Here is a 27799-nt window from a genome sequence, read left to right as displayed (position 1 = left end):
TTTCATCCTTTTCCCTTGCATTCAGAAAGTATACGGAAATGCAAGTGACAGAGAGATGTTACTGAGATAACCCTGAATCTGTTCTAATTTATTTCTTTAAATCTTTTGCACATTTCGGCACTTCAGTTGACGTTAGTTACAAATTGTCTTCAACAGATTGTCTCACAATTGAGGAACGCACTGGGGTGTCAACTGCAGAGAGTACTTAAGCTTATGAAGAAGATAAGACAGTGACATATTAAGTTTAGGCCCTAATATGAGGGCCAGAGAAACACAGCAGCCATATGCCCATTTTTTTCCTGCTTGGGAGTCTAGGGGAAGGACGGGGGTATCTGTTCCACATTTAGTGATGCATCGTTTGCTGGCACAGTGAGTCTTGATACCAACTTGATGCTGCTGGTCCCCACATCTGCAGCATGTTAGGGAGAGCCGAAAATTAGTTTAATTGGAAAGAGGGCCAGGTTGGAAGGGGTGGGATCATGTAGGGAGTAAAGGAAGCTTAATCCAGGGTAGTGGCCATGGGAATAAAGAAGAAGAGAGAGAGAGGTATTTGACAGCCTTCTTGGAAAAAAAATTGACAGGACCTGACCAATCATGCACAGAAGATGAAGGCTAAATAAGTTCAAGAAAATCCCAAAGACGTTCATAGCATTCACCATCTATTTGGTGTATGAAGGGATATCTTTGGTGATTGATTACTCAAAGGAGATACATAATTTGAGGCTTACAGTAATATTTTAATGGCAGCAAATCCTTGGCACATTAACAGGCCTTGGTTTTCTCATCTTAAAATGGGGATAATACCAATATTGCAGGTGTTGTGAGGACTAGAGACAATGTCTGAAAGGTATAGGACCAGGCTCAATAAACAGTGGTTATTATTATTATACTATTGATTCTAACACTTCAGTGACTAGAGATAAATGTTTTCAATCAGAATTATAACTCTTAATCTAATGGCTAAAGAATATGAAAGAGATGATAATTATGATGGGGAACCTTTTTTAGATGCTCATTGTGTGCTTATCTCTATAATTAGTGCTTTACGCAGACTTTTTTTTTTCAAGGTGTCATCAGGCTCATTCATTCCCTCTAACATATATATATATATATATATATACACACACACACACATATATATATTATATATATATATATATATATATATATGTAAATGTATTCATTCATTCATTCATTTTAAGTAAGCTCTATGCCCAACATGGAGCTTGAATTCACAACCCCTGAGATCAAAGGTTGCCCGCTCAACCAACTGAGCCAGCTAGGTATCCATACATGACTATTTTATTTTAAATTTTAAATATTTTTCCTTCTTTCCTTTTGTTTCTTTTTTCAGGTTTTATTTTTATTTTGGGGGTGCCTGGGTGGCTTGGTCGGTTAAGCGTCTAACTCTTGATTTTGGCTCAGGTCATGATCTCATGGTTTGGGGGTTGAAACCCTGTGTCAGGCTTCACACTGACAGCTTGGGATTCTTTCTCTCTCTCTCTCTCTGTCTCTGCCCCTCGCCCACTCCGTCATGCTCTCTCTCTCTCAGATAATAAACTTAAAAAAAGAATTTCTTCTCAAGTAATCTTTATACCCAATATAGGGCTCAAACTCACAACTCCAAGCTCAAGAGTTACATGCTCAACAGACTGAGCCAGTCCAGGTGCCCCTAAATCTTTCAACATAAGGTGGGTCCTACTGTTATTACCCTCACTTTACAGATGTAGAAACTGAGGGGGGGGGGTGCATGGGTGGCTCATTCGGTTAAGCCTCTGACTCTTGATTTCGCCTCAGGTCACAATCTCATGTTCACAAGATCCAGCCCTGTGTCTGTCTGTGCACTGACAGCACAGAACCTGCTTGGGATTCTCATTCTCCCTCTCTCTCTGCCCTTCCCCCTTGAAAAATAAATACACAGATGTAGAAATTGAGGTTCAGAAATTTTAAATGACTTGTCCAAGAAAATGATCTGGGATTGGATCAGTAGTCTCTAGACTCTTTGCTCTTAATCTCTAACCCATACTGAGGTCAGGAAAATTACCACAAAAGGGAAAAGATCCCCAACCAAGTATACATTTTCTCCCACATACATCTCTCGTGTACAGAACAGACTCTTCACTGTGATGGAGGGAGAAGGCAGGAGTGAGGGGAGCCAGTTCTGCACAATTCCCCTACAAAGGGGGCCCAGAAAAAACAGGTGGCTTCTCTGGGAATTTGCTCATGCTCTGCCTTCCCCTTTTCTTTCCTGTTCAAGCTCAGCTGAGTGGTCTCAGGTGGTTATCTAAGTCTTTCCTGTGTCTACATCTTGCCTCCTCAGAACAATTACAATTTCCCTAAAGGTGGTCCAGGGCAGGGGCGTCTGGGTGGCTCAGGTGGTTAAGCGTCCAACTCTCAGTTTCAGCTCAGGTCATGATCTCGCGGTTTCATGAGTTCGAGCACCACATTGGGCTCTGTGCTGACAGTGCAGGGCCTGGTTGGGATTCTTTCTCTCTCCTCCTCTCTCTCTGCCCCTACCCTGCTCACACTGTCTGTCTCTCTCAAAATAAATGAATAAACTTGAAGAAAATTAAAACAAAAAAACCCAGGTTGTCCAGGGCAGTGCTTGGTACATAGTCAAGGCTCCCAGAAAGCTGCCCCACTCTGCGTGCATCTGTTTTCCCAGTATGTTCTACTTACCTTGAGAAGCTTCTCTTGCATCTCAAGGGCTTTTGCTTCTCTCTGCTCTATCCAGCAGGAAAGAGTTCGCAGGGCAGCAGCCCGCGTTGGAATCTGAGGATCATAAGCTGATAAAATAACCTCCTGGAGCTGGTCTGTGGTGATGCTTCCAGACTTGTGGTTTGTAGTAGTTCTGGACGCACTGACCTCCTGAGCAATGGGTGGAGTGTGAGATTTCAGGCCCATTTGCCTGGATTTCTCCCGGCTTTGCTGTTGTTCGAGGTCAGACCCATTACTGTTCTTTTCATGACTGGTTTGTTGCTGTTCTTCTATTTTCCCTTCTGGATCCTTTCTGTTCAGGGTACTTTGGGCAGCCACACTGACAGCATCAGTGGAAAACGCCCCATGGGTCGAGATGGTGATGCGGAGATCGGCAGCGAGCTCTTGGATGACAGGGTCAGGGTACACATTGGAGACCTTTTCCAACAAAGGCAGCAATTGCTTCAGGACAGCGAAATCACCTGACTTCAACTACAAAATGAAAGAACAAATGCCAAACCCAAATTAATATAGCAGATGTTAATAATGCCTAAGCACAAGGGAACATATTCTGAGTAAGATCTTATTCATGGTGTAATCAGCATAGTCTAGCACTCAGTAACTATTGTTGAATAATTATAGCTAACACTTATTAAATACCGTGTGCAGGTATTTTTCTGAGTTAAAAATAAACTAGTGATGTACATGATTACACTTAATTTTTAGTGGGAATTTAGTGGGAACCTGGTGGGAAAAACATGATTATCCCATGGTTTTAATTTGCATTAGCCAGACTACCAGTGCTATTAAGCATCCTTTCATGTTTTTTGGCTGTCTGCATTGCTTTTTTCTGTTAACACCCTGTTTACATCCTTTGGACCCACTTACCTGTTAGACTGTTTGTCTCTACAGCTATTCTCACCATCTCAGGTTTTAGTACCCAGACATATGGTAAAATTATTTTCCAGATTATTATATTTTGACTTTTATTATCTTTTTTACTGCATTGTTGTACTTTTAACTTCTATGTACCTTTTGCTATAAAAGATGAGTTAATAATAGCAACTCAGTGCCTGACACATAGTAAGTGCTATGTAAATGCTTTAAAAAGAAATACAATAAAAAATACGCACATATTCATATCCCTATAATCTAGTTATGATTATTATCTATATTATAAATGGGGGAAGTGAGGCACAGAACAGTTAAATAATATGTACAAGGTCACACAACCGGAAGATGGTGAGATATGAATTCAGTAGGTCTGGCTCCAGAGTCCACACTCTTACCCAATACCCTACAGAGTCTCACTTGAACAAATAAAGCAGTTTTTAAAAAAAAAATTTTTTTTAACGTTTATTTATTTTTGAGACAGAGAGAGACAGAGCATGAACCGGGGAGGGTCAGAGAGAGAGGGAGTCACAGAATCTGAAACAGGCTCCAGGCTCTGAGCAGTCAGCACAGAGCCCGACGCGGGGCTCAAACACACGGACCATGAGATCATGATCTGAGCCGAAGTCGGACGCTTAACCGACCAAGCCACCCAGGTGCCCCTAAAGCAGTTTTTTTTTTAAATGTTTATCTGTTTTTGAGACAGAGAGAGAGAGCATGCATGAGAGTGTGAGGAGGGGCAAAGAGAGAGGGAGACAGAGGATCCAAAGCAGGCTCCGCACTGACAGCAGAGAGCCCCACACGGGGCTCAAACCCACAAACTGTGAGATCATGACCTGACCTGAAGTCAGACACTTACCTGACTGAGCCACCCAGGCACCCACAACTAAAGGAGTTCTTAACTACATTTTCTAAAGTGGCTGGTCAGCATACAAAGGCATCATAGGTCTGGAAGGTATCGAGACAATAATTGGCAAGAGGGAATTTTTCCTAGAAAGTGAGAGTGAAAATTACATAAGATTTTATTCTCTCCTGCAGCTTTGTTCTATAATGCCATATGCCTTACTAGGAAAAGTGTATGTGCAGGCAGTAGAGAAATGAGAATCAGTGAGAATCTTTTTCTCTTTGAAAACACTAGAAACATTATCATATGAGGCTTCATGAGCCCTTGATATTTGAAAACCTTGCAAGTCTTAAAATCCTTTTTAGAACAAGGCAGGGTATTTATTACTAACTCATTCACTCGTTTCATTACCCAACCAACCAATCAACCAACTGTCTGTGTAAGATGTATATAATATTCTCATTTAAACTCTAAGTCTGCAGAACTGTTACTGTTTATTTTCCCCATCACTTTCCTTCCAAGTAAATAAAAACTTGAGGTTTATGTCAGGTTTGTACCTATAGAATTTCACCACACACACCCCTCAGATTCCTTTGTTTAAACATCAGGAACTCTACCAAATTGACAGAAGGTAAAATTTCTAGCTTTGCAGAGTATGTTAACCTATCTGCATGTGTACGACAACTGACTACTGCATTGTTACTATATCTTAAAGGGAGAAGAGGATATGTATGTCCAGAATAAAAATTATGTTATCTGAGTAAAAGTTCAATTTTATCAGGAATCTGTAGAACTGGGAGAGATATTTTAGTAATAGACAGTGATAGATATTTAGATAATTTTGTGAGTATTACCATTATGCTAGACTTCAGCTCGTGCCTCTGTAGCATTATGGGCATTTGTTTTTTCTTTAAGTGTCTGAAATGGGAAAATCTATTTATAGCAGGAGTGTATGGCCTCTTTTTCATTTCTATTGTACACAACAATTACTTCTTAAAAAAAAAAAAAAAGAGGGGTGCCTGGGTGGCTCAGTCGGTTAAGCGGCCGACTTTGGCTCAGGTCATGATCTTGCAGTCTGTGAGTTCGAGCCCCGCGTCAGGCTCTGTGTTGACGGCTCAGAGCCTGGAGCCTGTTTCAGATTCTGTGTCTCCCTCTCTCTGACCCTCCCCCGTTCATGCTCTGTCTCTCTCTGTCTCAAAAATAAATAAACGTTAAAAAAAAAATTAAAAAAAAAAGATAACTAGACCAATGCAACAAAATAGAGAAACCAGAAAGAGACCTATATAAATATAGTCAATTGATTTCTTTTAAGTTTATTTTTTTAATTTAAGCACAGTTGCCACACAATGTTACATTAGTTTCAGGTGTGCAACACAGTGATTCCAATATAATCAACTGATCTCTGCCAAAGAAGGAAAGTCAACACAATGGAGAAAAGACAGATTTTCAACAAATGGTGCTGGAACAACTAGACATTCATGTAAAAAAAAATGAATTTAGACACTGACCTTACACTATCACAAAAATTAGAGAGAGAGAGACAGAGCACGAGTAGGGGAGGGGTAGAGACAGAGAGAGGGAGACACAAAGTCTGAAGTAGGCTCCAGACTCCGAGCTGTCAGCACAGAGCCCAATCCGGGGCTCGAACTCACAAACCACGAGATGATGACCTGAGCCGAAACCGTGAGTCAGTGGCTTAACCGACTGAACCACCCAGGTGCTCCTAAATGGATCATAGATTTAAATGTAAAACGCAAACTATTAAATTCCTACGAGAGAAGAGAAAATCTAGATGACCTTGGGTATGGCGCTGACTTTTCTGATAAAATACTAAAGAAAAAAGTCCATTAGAGAAATAAGTGATAAGCTAGATTTCACCAAAATTTAAAATTTTTTCAACTTTTACTCTGCAAAAGACAATGTCAAGAGAAAGAGCAGACAAGCCACAGACTAAGGGGAAATATCTGCAGAAAGACACAGCTGATAAAGGACAGTGATCCAAAATACACTAAGAACTCTTAAAACTTAACAATAAGAAAACACGCAAGCAACCCAATTTACAAATGGGCAAAAGAGCTCAACAGACCCTTCGCCAAAGAAGATACATACACATACAGCATATGAAGAGATGCTCAGCATCATATGCCATCAGAGAATTGCAAATTAAAATGAGATACCATTATATACCTATTAAAATGACTAAAATCCAAAACACTGACAACAGCACAGCTGGTGAGGATGTGGGGCAAGAGGAACTCTCATTCATTGTTGGTGGGAATGCAAAATGGTACAGTCACTTTTGCAAGACAGTTTGGCAGTTTCTTACAAAACTAAACATACTCTTACCATATGTTCCAGCAACTGATCTCCTTGGTATTTACCCAAATGACATGAAAACTTCTGCCCATACAAAAACCTACACATAGATGTTTATAGCAGCTTTATTCATAATTGCCAAAACTTGGAGGGAACCAAATGTCCTCCAGTAGGTGAATGGATAAATAGATTGTGGTACATCCAGACCATGGAATATTATTCAGCACTAAAAAGAAATGAGCTATCAAACCCGACATACATGGAAGAACCTTAAATGCCTATTACTGAGTGAAAGAAGCCAGTATGGAAAGGCTACACAGTATATGATTCCAAGTAAGTTACATTCTGGAAAAGGCAAAACTGTGGAAACAGTAAAAAGATCAGTGGTTGTCAGGGGCTGAGGGGAGAGAAGGGTGAAGAGGCAGAGCACAAAGAATTTTAAAGGCAGTGAAACTATTGCGTAAACAATATCATAATAATAGATGCGTGTCGTTACACATTTGTCAAAACCCGTAGAAGTGTTCAGCACCAAGAGTAAACCGTAATGTAAACTGTAGGCCATGAGTGATAATGTGTCAATGCAGAATCAAAGACGTAATAAATGGATCACACCAGGGCAGAATGCTGATAGTGGGAGAAGCCGTACTCTCTGGGGCAGAAGGTCTATGGGAAATCTGTGTAATTCCTGCTCAATTTTGCTGTGCACCTAAAACTGCTCTAAAAAAGAGTCTATTAATAAAATACCCAACCAACTTTTCTTCCAGTTTTCAAGCTTCTTAGTCATTGTTGGATTCATCTTATTTGAGCGAGTAACTTCCCTAATCACCATAGGCGTAGGTGGATTCTGAATCAAATAGTTTACAAGGCAATTAAAGTTATGCATTCCTTCAGTTTCATAAGCCTACAGATTTCCCACTATGAGAATAATTAGGGAAATCTAAGACTACAGGTGCCAACTATTTTGTTCATAGATGTTCAAAAAAATGTTGAGGTATAAAGTAATATTCACTTAATTGATAGATGAGAAAACGGAACCACTAAGTAATTATTAATAATTTTTCAAGGGTCACTGGAGGCCATATCAAAGTTGAGAATTAAACATAAAGCCCTCATTTCTACTCCTGTCACTGCTTCTCATCACAGATCTCATATCCAGACTTCAAAATTCTGTGTAGAAGGCCTGAGGCCTGAAGGAGCAGCCCGCAGGTGAGTGACAGATTCCTTTATCTGGCTGCCTCTCTTCCAGGATCTCTGGAAGGCTTCAGGAGTGGAATGGGCAGAGCTCTGTCAGCCCACCTCTATGATTTATTTCAGGGCGTCAAGAGTGAACCAGTTAGATGGTGAGTTGTTCCGAATTTCTGCAAGCTTTCAAATTTAAGAACTGGGGAATGGACTGGCAGGGGTGGGATTGGGGGTATGGAGTGGTGGGAGGGAGCACACCTGCTAAGGGAAGCATATGAGGACCAAAGTGACAGCCAGAGGACAGCATGCATACACTGAAAAAGCCCCACAGGAGGCTTTACAAAGCTAGCCTAAGGGGCATACGTCTCCTCATCCGGCCTTACTCTGCTCCAGTGAGAATCACTACTTTGGGAGAATCTGAGGGTTTCTTCCAGCAATAAAATGCTGACCTAATTCCATAAAATATTTATGTGTATTCTTTGTGTACTCATTTCTATATATCACCTATGTTTCTCCAGATACTTTGCTGAATAGTTTACATGTCCAGTTCTCATCTGTGTCACTGAATTTATTTACAAGTGGTATTTTAATTTTGGTTCTAAGTCAGCATGCAGTATGCCCTGTTTTATAATAAGCCGCACATAAAGATACTAATATGAATCTTTTTTCAAAAACTTAAGAATTCATCGGATTTACCACAGCCACTAGAAGGTAAGCTCCATGAGGGCAAAGAGGCACATGATAAATACTTCTTTTTTTAAAGTTTATTTATCTTTGACAGACAGAGAGAGCAAGGGAGGGGCAGAAAGAGAGGGAGACAGAGAATCCCAAGCAGGCTCCACACTGTCAGGGTGGAGCCCAATATGGGGCTCGAACCCACCAACCATGAGATCATGGCCTGAGCCGAAGTTGGATGCTTAACCGACTGAGCCACCCAGGTGCCCCAATAAATATTTCTTGAGCGAGTTCACTCGATGATACTCTCAGAAAATATGGTATGAGACCTCAGTATTCGGGTTTGAGTCCCAGCCCCACCACCCTGACCCTCCAAGCTCAGATCAGCTCCATGCAGTGGTGCTATAGGGGACACGGGCCCTGAAACATCATCAAGAAACTTTACCAACATCACACTTTTACTGACGACCAACCTTGAAATTTAGAAAATGAGTTTGGAATTACACTTGTCTTGTTAGCAGTCTTAGACCTACACTTTCTCTAAATTGACTCCTCTTCCTAGATACCGTGCTCTAATAATCATCTTAATTACATAAATTAGAAAGGAAAGAAAGAAAAGTTTAAATGCTGTTAGATTCTGTTTCATCAGCTAAAACAATGAACTCTAATCAGAGATTGATTTAGTATAATCTAGACTCTGAAGCAAAAGTCCTAGCCTGACAATGACCATCTAAAACATAATTAAGAATCATGATTTTTTTTTCTATTACAAGGACAGAAAACCCAGAATTACTATAGAAGCCCCTTATGAATCCATGAGTCAAACAGAAAAAAAAATTAAGAGATCTAGGGCAAAAGTACAGGGTGACATGTTTATGTTCACTTAAGTAAATGCAAAGTCAGAGGAATCCAGAATGTCATCAGTGAGTCAGGATGGCTCATGGAAGGGCAGTGACAGGTAAAGGATGTACATTTGCATTAGCTAGGTGAATCGTCCTTAAAACATGACTAATTTACATAGCCAGTCCCCAAACAACGGGCTTCTAGAAAGGGAAATGGAAATATCTGCGTTCTATTTTCCATTTGGGATGTGGTACAAAATGACAGGTGTTAAGTAAGAGAAAAGAAAAGCATAAAGACCATACTCTCAACTTATGGAGACAAAGACTATTCTTAATATTCAACCAGAAAAACAAAAACCAATCAGGCCAACCAAATCCAATAATACAACTTAATAAAAACTAGTCCACTGATGAACCCCTCCTTGACAATTTAATGGCAGGGATATAGTAGGACTTCAGAAAATGAACCAAAAATGTTTTCTTCAAAGTACATGGAAAATATAAAATTTGGAGTGCTAAGTACATCTACCAAGAAATGGGCTTCACATTAACAACAGACCCAAATAAAATTCCTCTTCCCCTTAAGGACAAGCTTTGAAAGGACACAAATTTGAAGATCTGAATCTTCATATTAAAAAATCCATTCCCAGAGGGTTCTCCACTCATTGCTACGAGTCATGACCTGTCTGATTTTGGGTCAGATTTCATTACATTTGCATCAAGCTTATTCTGCCTTCTTACAGTCTCCTAACATACACACATGCCCACCTCCCTTCTTGTCCGGCACTCCTCTGACTCTCGGTCTCTGTAACTCAGCTACACACTGGCTTCTGTTAGTGTTTAAATATACCAGGCTCTTTTCTGCTTCCCAGACTTTGTATGTGATGTTGTCTTTTAATGATTTTCCTCCATCTGCACCCCGCACACTCCCAAGCTCCTATTCACTGTTCAAATCTTAGCTCAAACTTCTACTTCTCGGTAGAAACTTTCCCAGCCTAGGCTAGATGTTATGTTCTCTTGATACCCTCCTCTTTTCTTTTCAGGCACTTCATTCAATTCTAAGTATATCTTCTGAAGAGTTGTTTAGTGTCTGACTCCCTCACTGGCTGTAAGCTTCATGAGGGTAGGGACCACGTTTGCTTTGTCCACAGCAGTATTCCGAGACCCTTAGCTCAGTGTCTGGCACATAGTGGTAAGCAATAAATATTTTTCAAGTGAATGAATTTAAAAATTACAAACTAAGTATATAAAAGATACATGCACGGGACACAAAAACTTTAACAGGCCACATGATGTGGGTTGAACAATGGATCCTGTGCTAAAACAGAACTATTCCAAACAGATGGAGTCCTAAGCAATCAGGAGGTTATCCAAGTTTTCCCCAACTACAGCAGTGGGGACAAGGGCTGAGTTTTGGAAAGCCCTCGGAGTAAGGGGCAGAAAACCTAGCATTCGCCACAGATGCAAAACACTGTGCCAGGTATTTCCAAATCGAGCTTGTGCCAGGTCAGAAAGGGCCCTGCTCTTCTGACAGTGAAGTCTGAGCAGGGGACGGGGTGGAAGTGGTACGATCTTCTCATCCTCTGCTTTGGGGAGCATTCTCATTAGCAACCTGACCTGTTTATCCTAGTCCTCCTGAGCGCAGCCTCATTCTGTTTTCTCACAAGGGTGAGAAGGGAAGCAAGAGGTTTCTCTCTTTCCTCTTCTCTCCTCCCTCTGTCCAGGTGGGGCTCATGTCTGCCACTCACCTGAACAGCTCCTCCCAGCATGACAGCCACCAGCCCCATGGACATGCTCAGCGTCTGCGATTCCACGGTGCTCTCTGCCTGGTGGGCCAAGCTTGCACACGCTCGCTGCAGGGTTGCTGCAACAAAGTCCACAACCTACACAGAAATAGAATTTAGAATCAGTGAGGAATAAGAAAAACAATCTCAAAAACCTCTTTACATCCTATGTCCACATCCTCACCTTCTTCCTCATCAACACATGAAGGCAAGAACCTGCAAGCACAGGCATGGTGCTCAGTGTCTTACACGCACAGTATCACCTACATCTCACGTCAGCTCTAGGAGGTCAGTGTTTCTGTCCTCATTTTTTTTTTCCTAAGGTAAACTCTACCCTCAATGTGGGTCTTGAACTCACAGCCCCACGATCAAGAGACACATGCTCTACCGACTGAGCCAGCCCAGATGCCCCCGTCCTCATTTTTTGATGGAGAATCTGTGAGCTGCTCAAGCCCATACAGTCAATAAATGAGAAAGCCCATTTATACTTTCCCAAATGTTTTAATATACTAATCCAACTTCCTTGACTTTTCATGAATTTTGCCAGGAAATTAAAATGAAAAATAATTTGAGACTTTCTGACCATCTTAAAGGGTCCTAAATCTGCTTCTCCTAATGAGGCTTCCTCAAGGACTCCCCTGCCCCAACCCAGTTATGAAGGTCTGATTCCAATAAACAGAGAATGGGGGAAAAGGCATTCAGTTTTATCTAGAATAGAGTCCTCAAACAATCAATACAAATGATCCAGCGTCATTTTTTTAAGTATCAAATATTTTTAAAGGATTCAGATCATTCATATATAAGATTTTATACAGCATTTGGCTAACAATTAAGCTTTAAATGGAATTAATTTGGTCAACTTCATTTTAGCAGCACTTGTATTAATCACCTTAAGTAGAAATACCTTTGAATAAAAGTGATCATACACACATCCGTGCTTGCGCACATACACATGTGCATGCACGCACACACACACGCATATTTAGGATTAATGGCTCAAAAGGGAAAAATCATTTTGAAAGTGGTACAGCTGACATAGGTCATAATAAGCCTCTAAATACCATGCAAGCTTGCATATTTAAATCTCTGGGCAAATCACATGCTAGGCTAGAGTCTTTATTGCAAGCTTAAAGTAAGGAGAACGGCTTGTTAACACTTGTCTTTGGAGCAAGGCAGGAAACTAGAAAGGTTATTAAAAGTTCCACTTACTGAAATGAACAAATGCTGGTTGTGGCAATTTTCACCACTCTCTCAAGCCTGAGACTTTACTGATATTAGAAGCTACAGACACTGGCCTTTCTAGAGAAAATGCTACATTTCTAGAGAAAATACTTGGGTCACCTATTTTGTCTCTGAAGAGTTTCCTAAAGCACCCCTTGCTTATGGGAAGCTTCTGCTTCAGCACAAATGTATTGTTCAGTTGCTGGAATAGAACTATCTAGACTTTCCACTTTTTGTAAGTCCCTCTTTGCTATACATTTTTTCTTTCTTCTTCTTTTTTTTTTTAGACGCCACAAAACAAGTAGTATGATCCTATTTTTGTCAAGAAAGAAACTATGGGGGCACCTGGGTGGCTGAGTCAGTTAAACGTCTGACTCTTGATTTTGGCTCAAGTCACGATCTCACAGTTTGTGGGTTCAAGCCCTGCATCAGGCTCTGCGCTGACAGCATGAAGGCTGCTTGGGATTCTTGCTCTTTCCCTCTCTCTACTCCTCCCCCACTCATTACCTCTCTCTCTCTCTCTCTCTCTCTCTCTCTCTCTCTCTCTGTCTTTCTCATAATGGACAAATAGGGGTGCCTTGGTGGCGCAGTTGGTTAAGCATTCAACTCTTCACTTCAGCTCAAGTCATGATCTCACAAGTTCGTGAGTCAGAACCCCACGTCGGGCTCTGTGTTGACAGCGCAGAGTCTGCTTGGGATTTCTCTCTCCCTCTCTCTCTGCCCCTCCTCAGCTTGCTCTCTCTCCCCATCTCTCTCTCAAAAAATAAATAAACATAAAAATAATTATTTAATATGTTTAATAAATAAACATAGGAAGGAAAAAAAAGAAACGATGTTTGTATACATGTAAAAAAAAACCCACAAAAAACAAAAAACAAAATACCTGGGAGCTGTTAATTGCAATTTGATAGCCAGCTGTTACTGTCACCCCTGAAGTGCCCTTCAAGCTTTTTTCTTGTAACAGCAAAACCGCCATACCCATTTCCCATTTGGACAACAGCTCCTCCCTGCTTCTACTCATTTCCTGTGACCGGTGGGGCTACCAGCCACAAAGATAGGTAAGAAACGGAAGCGTGTTCTAGAATTCACATACGTTGTGGAGAGGAGGAGAGGTTTTTACTTTCCACTTAAGCATTTTTGTGAAGTTACATCATCTAAAAAGCTGAATATTCCTGCAAGTTTATAATGGAAAATAGCAGTGCCCTACCGCATTTCTCCCTGTCTATGGCTCTACAGAGGCAGCCACTTTTAATAGTTTAGGTGTTTAACAAGAACATAAAGCATTTACTATGTACCAGGTACTGCTCTGAACACATTACAGATATTAACTCTCTTAACCTCCCGATCACCCCCTGGAGCTGTATAAACCTGCTGCCGGCATTCTGGCAGCCGAGTGGAAGCGGGCTGAGGCCACGCTGTTGAGTCTGCAGACAACAACCTAATCCTCTGCTTTTTCAGTTTCCTGCCGCCACCCAAGTTCAACGTCGCCCAAGAATATTCCTCCAGTCTTCTGCTGAGGAGGGGAGGTGTCTGCACAAAGTTGAGGAAGGAATCCAGGAGTCTACCGAAGCCTGCAGAGCCTTTCAACCTGTTTTAAGCTCTAAATTCAGCTCTATCTTTACAGCTTAATCTAGCACCTCCAGTCTTTCTACTGTTCTGGAAGCAGAAGTAGCTTTTTATTTCCCTAAATAAAATATTAACAGCTTTATTGAGGTATAGTGCTTTCCTTCTTGACTTCTCCCCTGCAGGCACTTAAGTTTTCTGAGTTGCTAAATCAGCTATTATTTTCCAGTTTCCAAATGGTGTTATTCTCTTTTATCTGCTATCTCTCCTCTCCTGCTCTGTTGGCCCCTGTGGTTTCCAGAAGGAGCACATAAACACATGCGTTCAATATACTATCTTTAATCAAAAGTCCATACTTAAATTTTGCGCTTCCTTGTGGTTTAAATGCTTTTACAATGAGCATGCGTTAACTTATGTTAGAAGTGTTTTTAACATATGAGAAAGAACGATCATATAAACCACTTCTACTGTGCCAAGTACAGCGATCCAAATACAGAAAGGTGTAAAGGGTGGTGATTTTCTGAAAGGGCAGAAAAAAGGAAATCTTGCTCATTCCATTCTATTTACACTGGCCTTCTTGCTAAGCCGTCCATACTTAGCTGGAACACTCTTCCCTGCAGTATCTCCCTGGCTCCCTCCTTCCCTGCTTCCAGATCTTGGCTCAAAAGTCATTTTCTCAGTGAGGCTCTCCACAACCACTCTACTTACCACATGGCCTCTACATCCCCTTTCTTTGATTTTTCTCCCTGGAATTATCACCATCTAACACTCTGTGTGCTTCTGCTTGTTTGTTGTCTCTCTCCCCCAAGTGCATGTGATCCCATGAGGATAGATATGTGTGTTGTTCACTGCTGTGTCCCTCGTACCTAGAAGCGTAGGTGGCACATAGTAGGCCTTCAGTAAATATTTGTGGAATGAAGGAATTTGGGAGTTGGTGCAGGGCACTGTATCTGTACAAAGACCACTGAATGCCTCAGTTCTCTATCTTCTTGTACATCATCTGCCAACACATTTTATTGAATTTTTAATCTTTTAGCCATAAATACTTTAATACACATTTCTAACAAGGAGGTGTTTTGTTTGTTTTGTTTTGTTAACATAACCACCACATCAGGGGTGCCTGGTTGGCTTAGTCGGTAGAGCATGCGACTCTTGATCTCAGGGTGGTTAAGTTAGAGCCTCAAGTTGGGTGTAGAGATTCTTAAAAAATAAAATCTTAAACACACACACACACACGCACACGCACACACACACACACAACTACCATACCATGATTATACTCAATAAAAATTCCTTAATACCTTCTATTACTTGGCCCATGACTGTTGCAAAAATGTCCTCATAGCAACTGGTATGTTTGAATGAGAATCCACACACTGCATTTGGTTGAGGTGTCTCTTAAGCCCCTTCTAAGCTAGGGAAGCCCTGCATCTTTTCTATGCCATTTATTTGGTGAAGAAACTGGATCATTTGTAGTGTACAATGTCTCACACATTCTGGAACTGGCTGATTTTGCTTCCTTATGGCACTAACTTGCTCCTGTACCCCGAGTTTCCTTGGTTAGATTCAGGTTCACATTTTATGGACTTTGGTTTTTTAGTTTTTGTTTGCTTGATTGTGGGGTTTTGTTTGTTTGCTTTTTGGGGGAAGAACCCTTCTCAGGTGGTGCCACATACTTCCTATTTCATTACATTAGGAGAACACATCATGTCTGCTTACCTACTTCTGGTGATGTTAAGATGAATCACTCCATTGCTGAAATATTTAGGGGAACATAAACCACTACCTACATTAACCCTGAAATCCACCAAAAATTAGAAGGAGGATAGAGAGGTGGAAATGTAGGTAAATATGTGCTAAAGCAAATATAATAAAATGCTAGGTGATGGGTTTACAGGTATTCATTATAAAATTCTTTCAGATTTGAAGGTTTTCACAATAAAATGCTGGGGAAAAAACCATCAGTTGTTTTGGATGTATTTGACCTAATTACATTCATTATACCATACCCCTAATAGTTTCAGCAGACATTGATTACCACCTAGATCCATTATTTCATTAGAGGATTGCAAAATATAAATTTGTAGGTCTCTTTTGGAATATTTTAGCTGTGATTCTTACAGAAAGAAAATTTTTCGTTCATCGACTATTTGGTTACATTGAAATACAGTGCTGACAGAAAAGGCAAGATACATGCTTTGCGATCTTTCCTTTTATTTATCAATTTACAGAATAATGAGTTGATGTCCTAGCGACTTCCAAAGATACTCAAAAGGGATTTTCGGTGGGGGGGGGGTGACTCAGGTTTTTATAACTTTGATGTGTTTCAATCCATTGCAGGCATTATTCTTTGTAATGCTCAAAATGCCCTAACCATGGCCAGTAGGAGATCTTTCACGTTGGCTCCTGAGTGCTACTCACATGACTTCATTAATCTCAGATATCTTCCTTTTATTCAGGTACAACAAGATGCCCTGAGGCTTGCAGTGTACAATACCTGCCCTAGACCTTGAATGAACCTTTAATCCAATGAGCTTTCTGTTCTTTCCGCAGGACATGATATTTAGAAACCATAATCTGGCACTAAGGATGTTTATTGCTGCTAGGTTGTCTACTTCTTGACATGGACAGTGGAATGAGCAAGGAAATATCTATTTTTTAAAAAGAAAAACCTGTGTGCTCGCTTCGGCAGCACATATACTAAAAAAGAAAAACCTGTGAGTTCATACTAATACTTCCAACTGAAATTCAATATTATAGTGATCTTTCCTTTGATTTTATATTCATAACTTTTTTTCTCATAGTGAAAATCTTGGTTTCTAATGATATTAACAAAATTACTTATAACAAGTATTATTTATAACTTATCCATATGTGTGTATATTTCAAAATAAATACTAAAATTACCACTAGCAGTAAAACTACTAAGTGTAATTTTTTTGTGTGTGGTTCTTTTCGTCTTGATACATTTTAACCTTAGCTGAAGGATAATTTAATGGGACAAATCACTTTTGTATCAGCCTAAAACCACTGTTCCTTAATTAGAAGCAAAGGGAGCTAAGTGCAAAAGCTCAAGTAATAGAGTATTCAGGCCATTTTCCCTTCCAACTAGCATCTTGAGACAAAAACGTAGGATCTGGGTGAAAGTCTTTAGGGAGCTGATACAAACACAGGAGAAACAAATCACCCTAATGGGTAACACAGGATCAGTGAACTGAAGGAAGAGGAAGCCAAGAAAGAAATCATGAACATAATTCTCATTAAACAGGCATGATAAGTTGGAGCTGACAGACAGCTGCAAATTTTCTCAGCAGGAGCTATAGTGAAATGCTGCTTAGCAACACCCAAAGGCGGATGACAATGAGGACGGTACAAAGAGCTGAAGAATCAGATTTAAGCGTGACAATCATACCATCTTACAACTGACTATTCACCAGCAGAGGAACAACTAATTCTGTAATAATGGTAAAATATGGTGACTGCACTGCCTACACTTTATTACTTTTATTTCTTTAAAAAAAATTTTTTTTTTCTGTTTAAGTAGGCTCCATGCCCAGTGTGGGGCCCGAACTCATCACCTTGAGATCAAGAGTCACATCCTCTACTGACTGGGTCAGCCAGGCACTCCTTTTATTTCCTATTTTTTAAAAAGCTGGTAAACATAATCTCTGAGCCAATAAAATTCAGGCACTGATTCACATAGTTACACTACCCTTGAAACATTTAAAAAAACATCTTAAAACTTCATAGGCTGTTGTGGAGATAGGCTGTTAAGTAGACCTATAAAATTTAAAGTGATCTTATTATCATTAGCAATTTTTTTTTTCAAATTTAAGTTTTATAGGCGTGCCTAGGTGGCTCAGTCAGTTAAACATCTCACTTTGGCTCAGTTCATGAATTCGTGGTTCATGGGCTTGAGCCCCACATTGGGCTCTGTGCTGACAGCTCAGAGCCTGGAGCCTGGTTCAGATTCTGTGTCTCCCTCTCTCTCTCTGCACCTCCCCCGTTCTCTCTCTCTCTCAAAATAAACATTAAAATTTTTTTTATTTTAAGTTTTGGAATCTTGCTCAATATTTGATACATATTAGAATCATCTATGAAGCATAAAAAAATACAGATGCCCAGGCATTAATGCAGACATGCTGAATCACAATCTCTACAAGTGGGCCAGGCATTCGGATTTTGAAAAAGACTCAGAGAATCGTATTCGCCCCCAAACTTGAAAACCCCAAACTTGATACAACACATAAAGGTTTACAACAATTCTCAGAACTTTCTGTACATGAGAATCACCTCAGGAGCTTGTTGGACATGCCAGCTCCCAGAATCTCTCAAAGTGTTGATCCTGTCAGTCTGCTGTGGGCTCGGTAATCTGCATGTTTAAGCAGCATTCCAGGTAACACTGAGGCAAGTGTTATCAAACCATACTCTGGGCAACATTTTTTTTAAACATTTTTGGGAAAGCATGTAAAGAAACCAAAAGAAACAAATACTACCAGCCTGGGATATGGAATGTGGCAGCCACTGACCTGAGTGATATTTGTGAATATCTGCTCAGACATCCTCTCGCACAGAACGGCCAACAGCTGTAGAACCAGCAGCTTCTGGCCCTGGCCTTCCACAAGAGTTTGGTGCTGTTCTAACTCCAAGACGCTTTTGCTGGAGAAGGGTTTTGTTTTTAACTCTGTCTCATTTTCCATGGCCACATGAGTCAATTCCTATAGCGTGGAAGAGAAGAGTCAAGAAAAAGTCTGTAGAAACAAGGACTTCACAAACAGTGGGAAAACTGTTTCAAGTGTATGTTTAAAGATCTAGTCTATGTTCATTGCAGCATTATTTATAATAGTGAAAATCTGGAAACAAATAAATGTATAGGAATAAAAGAATGGATAAATAAACTGTATCTACTATACTGTAGCAGTTGAAATAAATAAACCAGGTATATATGAAAATCAAAAGAGAGAGGCCTCAAAAACAGTGTTCAATGAAAAATGGAAGTTGTACAATAATATGTGTATTATGATATCATGTATATAAAGATTTAAAACTTCATAATAAGGGGTGCCTGGGTGGCTCAGGTCATGATCTCGTGGTTTATGACTTTGAGTCCCATATTGGGCTTGCTGCTGTCAGAGCGGAGTCCACTTCGGATCTTCTGTTTCCCTCTCTCTGTCCCTCCCTCACTCACGCTCTCTCTCTCAAAGATAAATAAAACATTAAAAAAAAAATTTAAGGGGCACCTGGGTGGCTCAGTCGGTTGCGTGTCCGACTGCGGATCAGGTCATGATCTCACGGTTCGTGACTTCAGGCCGTGCATTGGGCTCTGTGCTGACAGCTCGGAGCCTGGAGCCTGCTTTGGATTCTGTGTCTTCCTCTCTCTCTTTCCCCCACCCCCACTAGTGCTCTCTCTGTCTCTCTCTCTCTCAAAAATGAATAAACATTTTGTAAAAAAAAAAAAAGACCCCTTTGTTTAAAAGAAAAAATTTTAAACTTCATAATAAAAAAACATACATATACAAAGAGAACTAGTTTGACAGACTTACTTTATCAGTATTTTTTATGACGTCTACCACTAGCCCTATTGAACCGAGACCTCAAGCCAAATAACATTTCCAAACCCTTTCTAGGGATTATTAAATGCTTTTAGTACCTTCTCCCCTAAGATATTTAGAACTAAATCTCTACTAATAGACAATTCACTGCTGTGGGTTTTACAGGCTCTTCCCCTATACTTTACATCGTCAATTTCCTTGGGAAGGGGAAACCTTAAGTTCCTTAACAATTAATGCTTTACCAAAGTAACTGACAGTTTAGAGCAATGGGTTCCTAACTGCCTGGGAAATTCTGCTCCCCAGGGGGCATTTAGCAATGTGTGAGGACATTTTTGGATGTCGTAATTGGGGAGTGATACATCTAGTGGATAGAGGTCAGGGATGCTACCAAACATCCTGCAAGGAAGCACAGGAAGTCCCCCGCCTACCAACAAAAAATTATCCAGTCCCAAATGCCAATAGTATCAAGGTGTAGAAACTCTGGTTTATAGCAAAGCTCTTTGATTTTTGTTTTTAAACAATTTTTTTTAATTCTCCGATTAAGAACACATCTTCTTGGAATGTTATTTACAATGAGTGGCTAAGGAACACCTGGGTGGCTTAGTCAGTTGAACGTCCAGCTCTTGATTTTGGATCAGGTCATGATCTCATGGTCGTGGGATTGAGCCCTGTGTCAGGCTCAGTGCAGAGAGTGGAGCCTCCTTGGGATTCTCTCTCCCTCCCTCTCTCTCAAAATAAATAAACTTAACACACACACACACACACACACACACACACACACACACACACACACAAAGAGTGGCTAGGTAAGGGGAAAGAATGTGAATATAGGAGTTGAGAAAAGCACCAAAAAAGTGGCCCCTACTTCAAGTTCTAGGAGTGTGTTAGTCCTGATTCTCTCCTTGCATTCCCCCATAACCACACCAACCTTAAACTCCAGAGACATTCTCTTAGAATAGACACTTTACTTAGGGAAAATAATGGAGAAGGCAACACGGGAGGACAGAGAATCAGAGATCACTCTGTTTACAGTCTCAAACAGTGCAAGTAAGGAGTACAATATGGGGTACAAGTTGCTGTCAGAGATTAGAGCAAGAGGAAGCACAACCATCAGCACTACAAACAGACATGAAGAAGGTTTCAGGTGGTTACAAAACGAAACGAGAAAGGCAGGACTGCTAAATCTCCTTCCCAAATATCTGACAAAACAACAGTCAGAAAGGATAAGGGATTACTCCATAACTGTAAAACCTGCTATTAACTTCAAAAGAGTTCTTACTGTCAACACAGAGCAAAGATTAACCCTTTCATAGATCAATAGCTATGCTTTGGTCATCTCTAAAAGCTCAGGGCAGATTACCTCAGAAAATAGTTAGATCATACGTGTACTGCTGAAGGTAAGTTTTTTTCTCTTTTTACCAACCCAAAGGCTACTAAACAATAAACTGCTCTTACATCCTCTTATTATTTCTGTTAGATTAGGACCTGAATTTAAGGGGTAAAATTACAATGACCCTGAAAATCTGAAGGGGATCCTGGTATTGCCCTGAAATCAAGCTGACCATGTCCTTACCATGAGTAGTTCTTACCTGCAAGCAGAAGATGAAGAAGTCACCTGCCAAACCACACTCCTGGCAGTGGGATAACAAGTCCCCAAGGTGCTCAACCCGGCACTGCTCTGACGACACCTTCTGGTACAAGGCTTCATCCTCATCTTCGTCACTGCAACATGGGGAAAGATTGATCTTGGCAGTGTCACCCAGAGATATTTTTTTTTGGAAACTCAACAAAAATCTTCTGAAGTAACATGGTATCGGGGCGCCCGGGTGGCTCACTTAGTTAAGCCTCCAGCTTTGGCTCAGGTCATGACCTCATGGTTCATGGGTTTGAGTCCCACGTGGGGCTATGTGCTGACAGCTCAGGGCCCGAGCCCACTTTGGATTCTGTGTCTTCCTCTCGCTCTGCTCCTCCCCCACTAGTGCTCTGTCTCTCTTTCTGTCTCTCTCTCAAAAATAAATAAACATTAAAAAAAATTTTTTAATTTAAAGTAACATGTTATCTTCGTATGGTAAATCACTAGAAAGATATCAAAACTTTGTTAAATTATTTTCCTCTTTCCTCATGCTGAAAAGGTATTTATTCTCAGAAGGGAGGATGCCGTGTCCTACATAACATACGCTAAGTGGGGAAAAGATTCATGAAGGAAGTGGCTTTTAGGATAGATGTTCAGGGGGCGCCTGGGTGGTAAGTCAGTTAAGCGTCCAATTTAGGCTCAGGTCATGATCTCGTGGTTTGTGAGTTCGAGCCCCACATCAGACTCTGTGCTGACAGCTCAGAGCCTAGAGCCTGCTTCAGAATCTGTGTCTCCCTCTGCCCCTCCCCCACTCACACACACACACACACACACACACACACACACACACACACACTCTTTCTCTCTCAAAAATAAACATTAAAAAAATGTTTTTAAAAGATGGATGTTGAGGAATTCTATTATTTCAATAAACTGAAAGAGCAAGAAGGAATAAAGTATAGGTTGTATGCAGATATTCTGGTTCTGGAGGAAGAACAGAAAGAAAGAAGTCTGCAAAGCAAGGTCAGATCACAGAGGGCCCTGGATGCCATTCAAAGAAACTCAGACATTTTTTTGATGAGCCACTGAAGGTTTATGGGCAGTAAGGAAAAGACACTATCCTTACAGAGGGAGATCCAGTCAGTCTCAACTAATAAGAACCAATGAGTTGAAATATGAACAGGCATAAAGGCTCGGAAAACTGAGTAGGCCAAATTTCCAAGTAATAAAATATGGCTAAGTTATTAAAAGCAGTGTTACGCTTTCTGCAAAAAGTGTCAAGAAATTTCTCATGAGGTACTAAGGCTTTTAGTTTTAATTCATATGGTAAGTGAAAAAGCCAAGATACAATATTATCGTACTATATCATGGAAACAAACAAAGAGGCACAAGATGTACTAGAAGACAAAACACTAAAAAAATGTGAACAGTGAACAGGATAGTGGTTACTTTGTTTTCCTCTTTATGCTTTTTTGTATTACACAAAGAAAGTATGTTACTCTTACGATTAAAGAAGGAATAACATTTTTTTTCAGACCAAACTGAGAAAAGAATGATAGATGTTGCTTCTTCTCATTGAAAACTACAATTATTAAAGTTTATTTGGCCCCATCCCATTGGGCAGTAAGTCCCAATTTGGCAGTTCACTAATAACATGGCCTATATATTCCTCTAGTAGAATAACCTATAAACTAAGCTTAAGATTACTTCCTACATTATCCCAGAATCTTCCAGCATCCTTCAGATCAGTCATGTTATCTCCACCACATTTTACGTTAGAAAAAAAAGCTGAAATGGATAAGTGTCACTTCTAAGCTTCTGTGAACCATCCTGTCAAAATGAAGTACTATGTTCAAATACTTTTTTAAAAAAGAGATGACAACAATTAACTTAAGAAGCTCTATTCTTAAAATTTCAATGGTAAACAGTCCATTCTGAATACTGTAGCTATATTTAGTTCCAGAAAAATAAAAATAAAAATAAAAAAGATCATGAAATCTAAGCTGCTCTTTTAGTGTTTCTTTAAACAAAGCTTTTAAACTGGGGCTTCTGAGCAGAATGATAGGGAAAAGGTAAGTGGTGATACTGACCTGCCCTGAAGGGACTAGCACCACAAGCAAGATCTTTAGAACAAAAGATAAAATCACACACACACACACACACACACACACACCTCTGATACAGTGAATGCTAACTTTTTGGAGATATGGAGTGTCTTTAAGTATCAAATGAGAGCTATGGACCCTATTTTCAGAAAAAAATTCAGGTTCGCACATAAAATATTTCTTGCGTATAATTTCAGAGGGACTATGGACCACTACAAGTCCATGGAGAAACCCCAAGTTAAGGATCCATTGCTTCTGGAAGTAAAGACTCATTCACTACTGCCTATTCAACTTTTGCCTACCATGAAAAGAAAAACTGTTAATTTTGACATATGTGCACTAAGATATACACTAGAGACTTGTTAAGATAGCAATTAACTTTAACTACTGATAAGTCAAATACTATAAAATTCTCTACATAGTCACTAAATTGGTCCCAGATTAAACTCTTCCAAAGTGTTTTTAAAATAAACATGTTGAGAAATTTTAAACTCAGTTCAGGGGCAAAGTTACAACTCTAAAACCTACTAGAGCTCAACAGCTCTTGGGAAATAAGTAGCTTGTGTTTGTACTGATGATTCTGTTTGCAGTCAATGTATGTTTTTCATTTTCCTCAAGTCCATCATACTGAAAGAGCATTTTATAACTTCACTAAGTTAACCCTGAATAAAAAATTAAATTTGCACTATAACAAACAGCCACACTTTGAATGCATGTAAAATCTGAGTAGCTGCCAGCAGTTAAGAACTATATGGATTCTGGTCAATAGGAACTTATATTAAGAGGTAATAATACCTACACGTATCACCTAGAAAGTGGAAATAATTTAAAATATACTTGTGTGCCATTCCACTAACATTTATTAAGCACTTTCTAAACAATCTCTAGAAGAAAGAAACCCCCATCCTATAATTAACATAAAATATAGTTATCAGACAATTTCCTTTAAGAGCAAGTCTGACTCTGAACATACATATACCATTTAGAGAGTCAGAAAGAGAACTGGATCGTTACGGCGCGGAGAGTAAATGTGTGTCTGCCCTTTACTCTGATTCACTGGCAAAGCCTTTGTGAAGTAAGTGGGCTTATGAGGCAGAGCTGTGAGGCTCCAGCAAATTGCACCTACTATTAGCTGGCATCCGGGGGAAAAAAACCTGCAGGATTATTTAAGGCACTCACATTTCACTTAGCGATTATAAATAGCAGCACCTCAGCTGCCTCAAGTCCTCGTTCCCGTTCTACCAGCGCCCCTTAGTGGACAAGTCAGGGAAGGGCCTTTTGGGTGCAATTCCATCAGAAGAGAGAGGGTAAAAGGATGGGTGGACTCACCAAACGGTCTCTTTGACGGTAATCATGATGCCACCTTGAGTGGCCGCTCTAAACTGACACAGAGAAGGAAGAGAGGACACAGATTTGTCCAATCCTGCAAATCCTTTCAGGCTGGCAATTGCCTTCTTCCTCTCTAGCTTCCCCAGAATCCATAATAAGATCTCTTGGCAAAGTGACCTGGCAGAAAAAGCAGTTATAAATGAGCTTGTCATCTTACTCTACACATCTAACAAGATAACATAAAAAAAGAAAGGAAGACTGTCAGGTTCCACTGCATTCTAAATGCTGGCACAACCACCTAGTGCTACTGAAGTGCAGGACTGGAAAGTTATGCTTCCCGTGAATTTGGGAATATATCTAATATCCTGAAATTCAACGAGTGACTGGCTAATCTGGGCCCCAGAAGCAACACTGGTAAGACACAGGAGCTCCACATAATTAAAAAAAAAAAAAATCCAAGTGTACCATTGCCTTTGGGTCAGGCCCTGTGAACAGAAGTTTACACCGACAAAAACCGTCTATGAGTGGATCAAGAGCAGGTGACCAACAAACTCTTGCTGATGCCTCAGCCCCTTCCATCTGTGCCAATCAGCTAGGATAAGGAGGGAATAAACGTTCACTTATTCCTTCTCGGGCTCTGATGAGGACATGACAGTGCTGTGAGGATTTGGGTTTCAAAACTAAGACAAAGGTTATTTTATGGACAGTTATTTGAAGCCAAATGCACACACTCACAGTCTCCATCCTCCACTGTGTTTTCTCTTGTAGCTGTTGGACTACAGTGATGTGCTGACCAAAAGTTAGAGTCTAAGGCAGTATGTGAACTTTGAAAAATATGTAAGAATGAGTACTTTCCTTCACCACTTAACAACGATGATGACAACAATCATCTCTCAGCTATTTTCCAGGGACAGCGCTAGACACTTCCATGCACAGTCTTCATAAAATAACCCTATGAAGAAGGTAATATTTGTAGGGGTTTTCCAAACACTAAAAGTCAGAATTCTCTAGGACTTTGAAAAGGATATAAACCCTTAAAAGGAGGAAAAAACAACATAAATATCTGTGAAAAAAGAGACCTGATACAAAATGAAGCCTACTTAAAACTCCAATACAAAAGATTATTTTCTGGGTGATTAAGAAATCCCTTCATTCCAAACAACACTGCGCAGCACTCATACTAAATCCAAGTTTAAATTACAGAGTGCCATGTTCAGATCCAGATTTCCCCAACCTGATTTCTCATTCCCCACAAGGTAGTTATGATCCCTTCTCTACTTCCTCCTTCCTAGACATGTAATTCCAGTATTTCTCATGGATCAAACACGGGCATGTTTACACATGTAAACAGGGGTTTCGTCTCTGATGTCTAGGACGGAGGCTGAAGAGAGCCATTCTAAAAATTACATCCAATCCCCAGCAATCTGAAAAGTGTTCTTTCCCTAGATGAGCAGAATAAGAGGATCCTCAAATGCTTTCCTGATTTTGAAACAAACAACAAAAAAAACAATTACAAAGTGGCACTAAGTTTTATATTCAAAATAAGAATAAGAATGACATACAAGAAAGATTTCACTATTTATAAACAAATAAGTTTCTCTAGATTGTTTACCTTATATGAGACACGCTTTGCTTGGTGAAACAGTATAGAGAAAAGAGCACACCCAAGACTGGAAGCAGGGAGTCCACTAAAACCGTCAAAGGTTCGTTCCCGACCACGTACACCTAGGGAAAAGAAAATGGCGAGAGGCACGGTGAGCACAAGGCCAGAGGAACAGGAATCAAACACTACACACCTACTAGCAGGGCTCAGAGTCTTATCTTAAGCAACGCTGTTGTCCTAAACTGAATAATTTTAGCTCTAAGACTAAGAAAACCATCTGAGATTGGCAGACAGGCTGAAGCACAGGGAGCCTGAACTGCAGCGGTGCCCTTTCATGGGCGGCCTGAAGAACTGTCAGGCAAAATGGGTAAATGAACCCATTTTCTGACCCCTTCCTTTCCTGCTTTTGACTACCTTTGTGTCTCCCGCTAGTCTGCCTATTACTCATCTATGCAATAACCGTCTAATTACCAAAGGGCCTGCTCTTAGGAACTAACAAGCAATGCCAAACAGAAAAACTTAAAACTAGATTTGAAAATCAAAACCAAAACCAAAAACACGGCCTGCTCTAGAGTTGTCACTCTAATGTGTGTCTGGGTGGCTCAGTCGGTTGCGCATCCAACTTTTGACTGTGGCTCAGGTCATGATCTCAAGGTTGTGGGATTGAGCCCCACGTCAGGCTCCTTAATGAATGTGGAGTCTGCTTGAGATTTTCTCTTTCTCTCTCTCTCTCTCTCTCTCTCCTCCCCTCTCGACTCATGCACACATCCACTCTCTTTCTCTCTGTCTCTCTCAAAATTGAAAAAAAAAAAAAAAGATCTGTCATTCTTAACATGTAACTGCCATATGGGTATGTCCTATTCTCTCCAGTTCAATAAATGTTAAAAGAAATTACAACGTACTCCTAGCTCTGCATTGACTTTATAGGGTTAAGTGTGTGTGTGAGGATGCTGATTTTTGTTAACAGTAATTGTGTCACACGTTTTAGTTGTCACTTCAAAAAGGATAGCACAAATGCATTCAACAAACTTTATTTGAACACCCACTGGAATCAAAGCATGGTCTTAGGCACTGTAGTGAATATAAAAATGAGTAAGAGTTGTTCTCTCTCAATTGCTTGTGATCTAACGGGAAGAATAAAACAAGGAGACCAATTACAAAAATAATAATTCAAAACAGGTAAGTTAAAGAATTAAGAAGAGCAAAACACTATTTTTTTCCAACATTCTTTCTGTAAATCAGGGCCTCTGTAAGCTTCCATTTCCTCATCCTTAAAAATAAGACTGACCTTGGGAGACTGTTATAATTTTTTTTCCATAGGAGACTGTTATAATTTTAATAAGCTAACTGTTTAAAGAATCTAACACAGTAGCTGGAAGATAAAAATGCTGGCATAGTTCCGGGAACACATATTAAGAGTGTCGGTTCCTCAGCTTTCTCCTTTTATCATCATTATCTGTGTCCACACTATCAGGTTCCAATTAATTTATTAATTAAGTTGTGTTGAAGTGAAGGAGGAATCATTGTTGTTTTGTGGGATCCTACAGGTCATGGAGGCACAAGCTGGAAGACGCTCTGTGCTTTTCCAGAGAATCCTGTCCCTTTAAATCAACCCTAATTTT

At 40.2% G+C, this 27799-nt stretch overlaps 1 protein-coding gene across 3 annotated transcripts in view; it reads right to left on the bottom strand.

The window, feature by feature from the left end:
- The window catches only part of TANGO6 (transport and golgi organization 6 homolog), a 190026-nt gene that overhangs the window by 111089 nt on the left and 51138 nt on the right, over positions 1–27799 (bottom strand). For all 3 annotated transcript variants that reach the window (XM_007090410.3, XM_042969157.1, XM_042969156.1), the window contains exons 8-13: positions 26187–26299; positions 24575–24751; positions 21157–21289; positions 18545–18733; positions 11196–11330; positions 2680–3189 (exon numbers count right to left, since the gene is read on the bottom strand). In XM_007090410.3, coding sequence (XP_007090472.2) covers positions 2680–3189; positions 11196–11330; positions 18545–18733; positions 21157–21289; positions 24575–24751; positions 26187–26299 — 1257 coding nt within the window. The remainder of the gene's footprint in view (positions 1–2679; positions 3190–11195; positions 11331–18544; positions 18734–21156; positions 21290–24574; positions 24752–26186; positions 26300–27799) is intronic.

Source organism: Panthera tigris, chromosome E2, assembly GCF_018350195.1.
Source record: "Panthera tigris isolate Pti1 chromosome E2, P.tigris_Pti1_mat1.1, whole genome shotgun sequence".
Taxonomy (NCBI): domain Eukaryota; kingdom Metazoa; phylum Chordata; class Mammalia; order Carnivora; family Felidae; genus Panthera; species Panthera tigris.
Note: the sequence above shows the minus strand (reverse complement) of the source record. Positions and strands in the feature narration are given on the sequence as shown.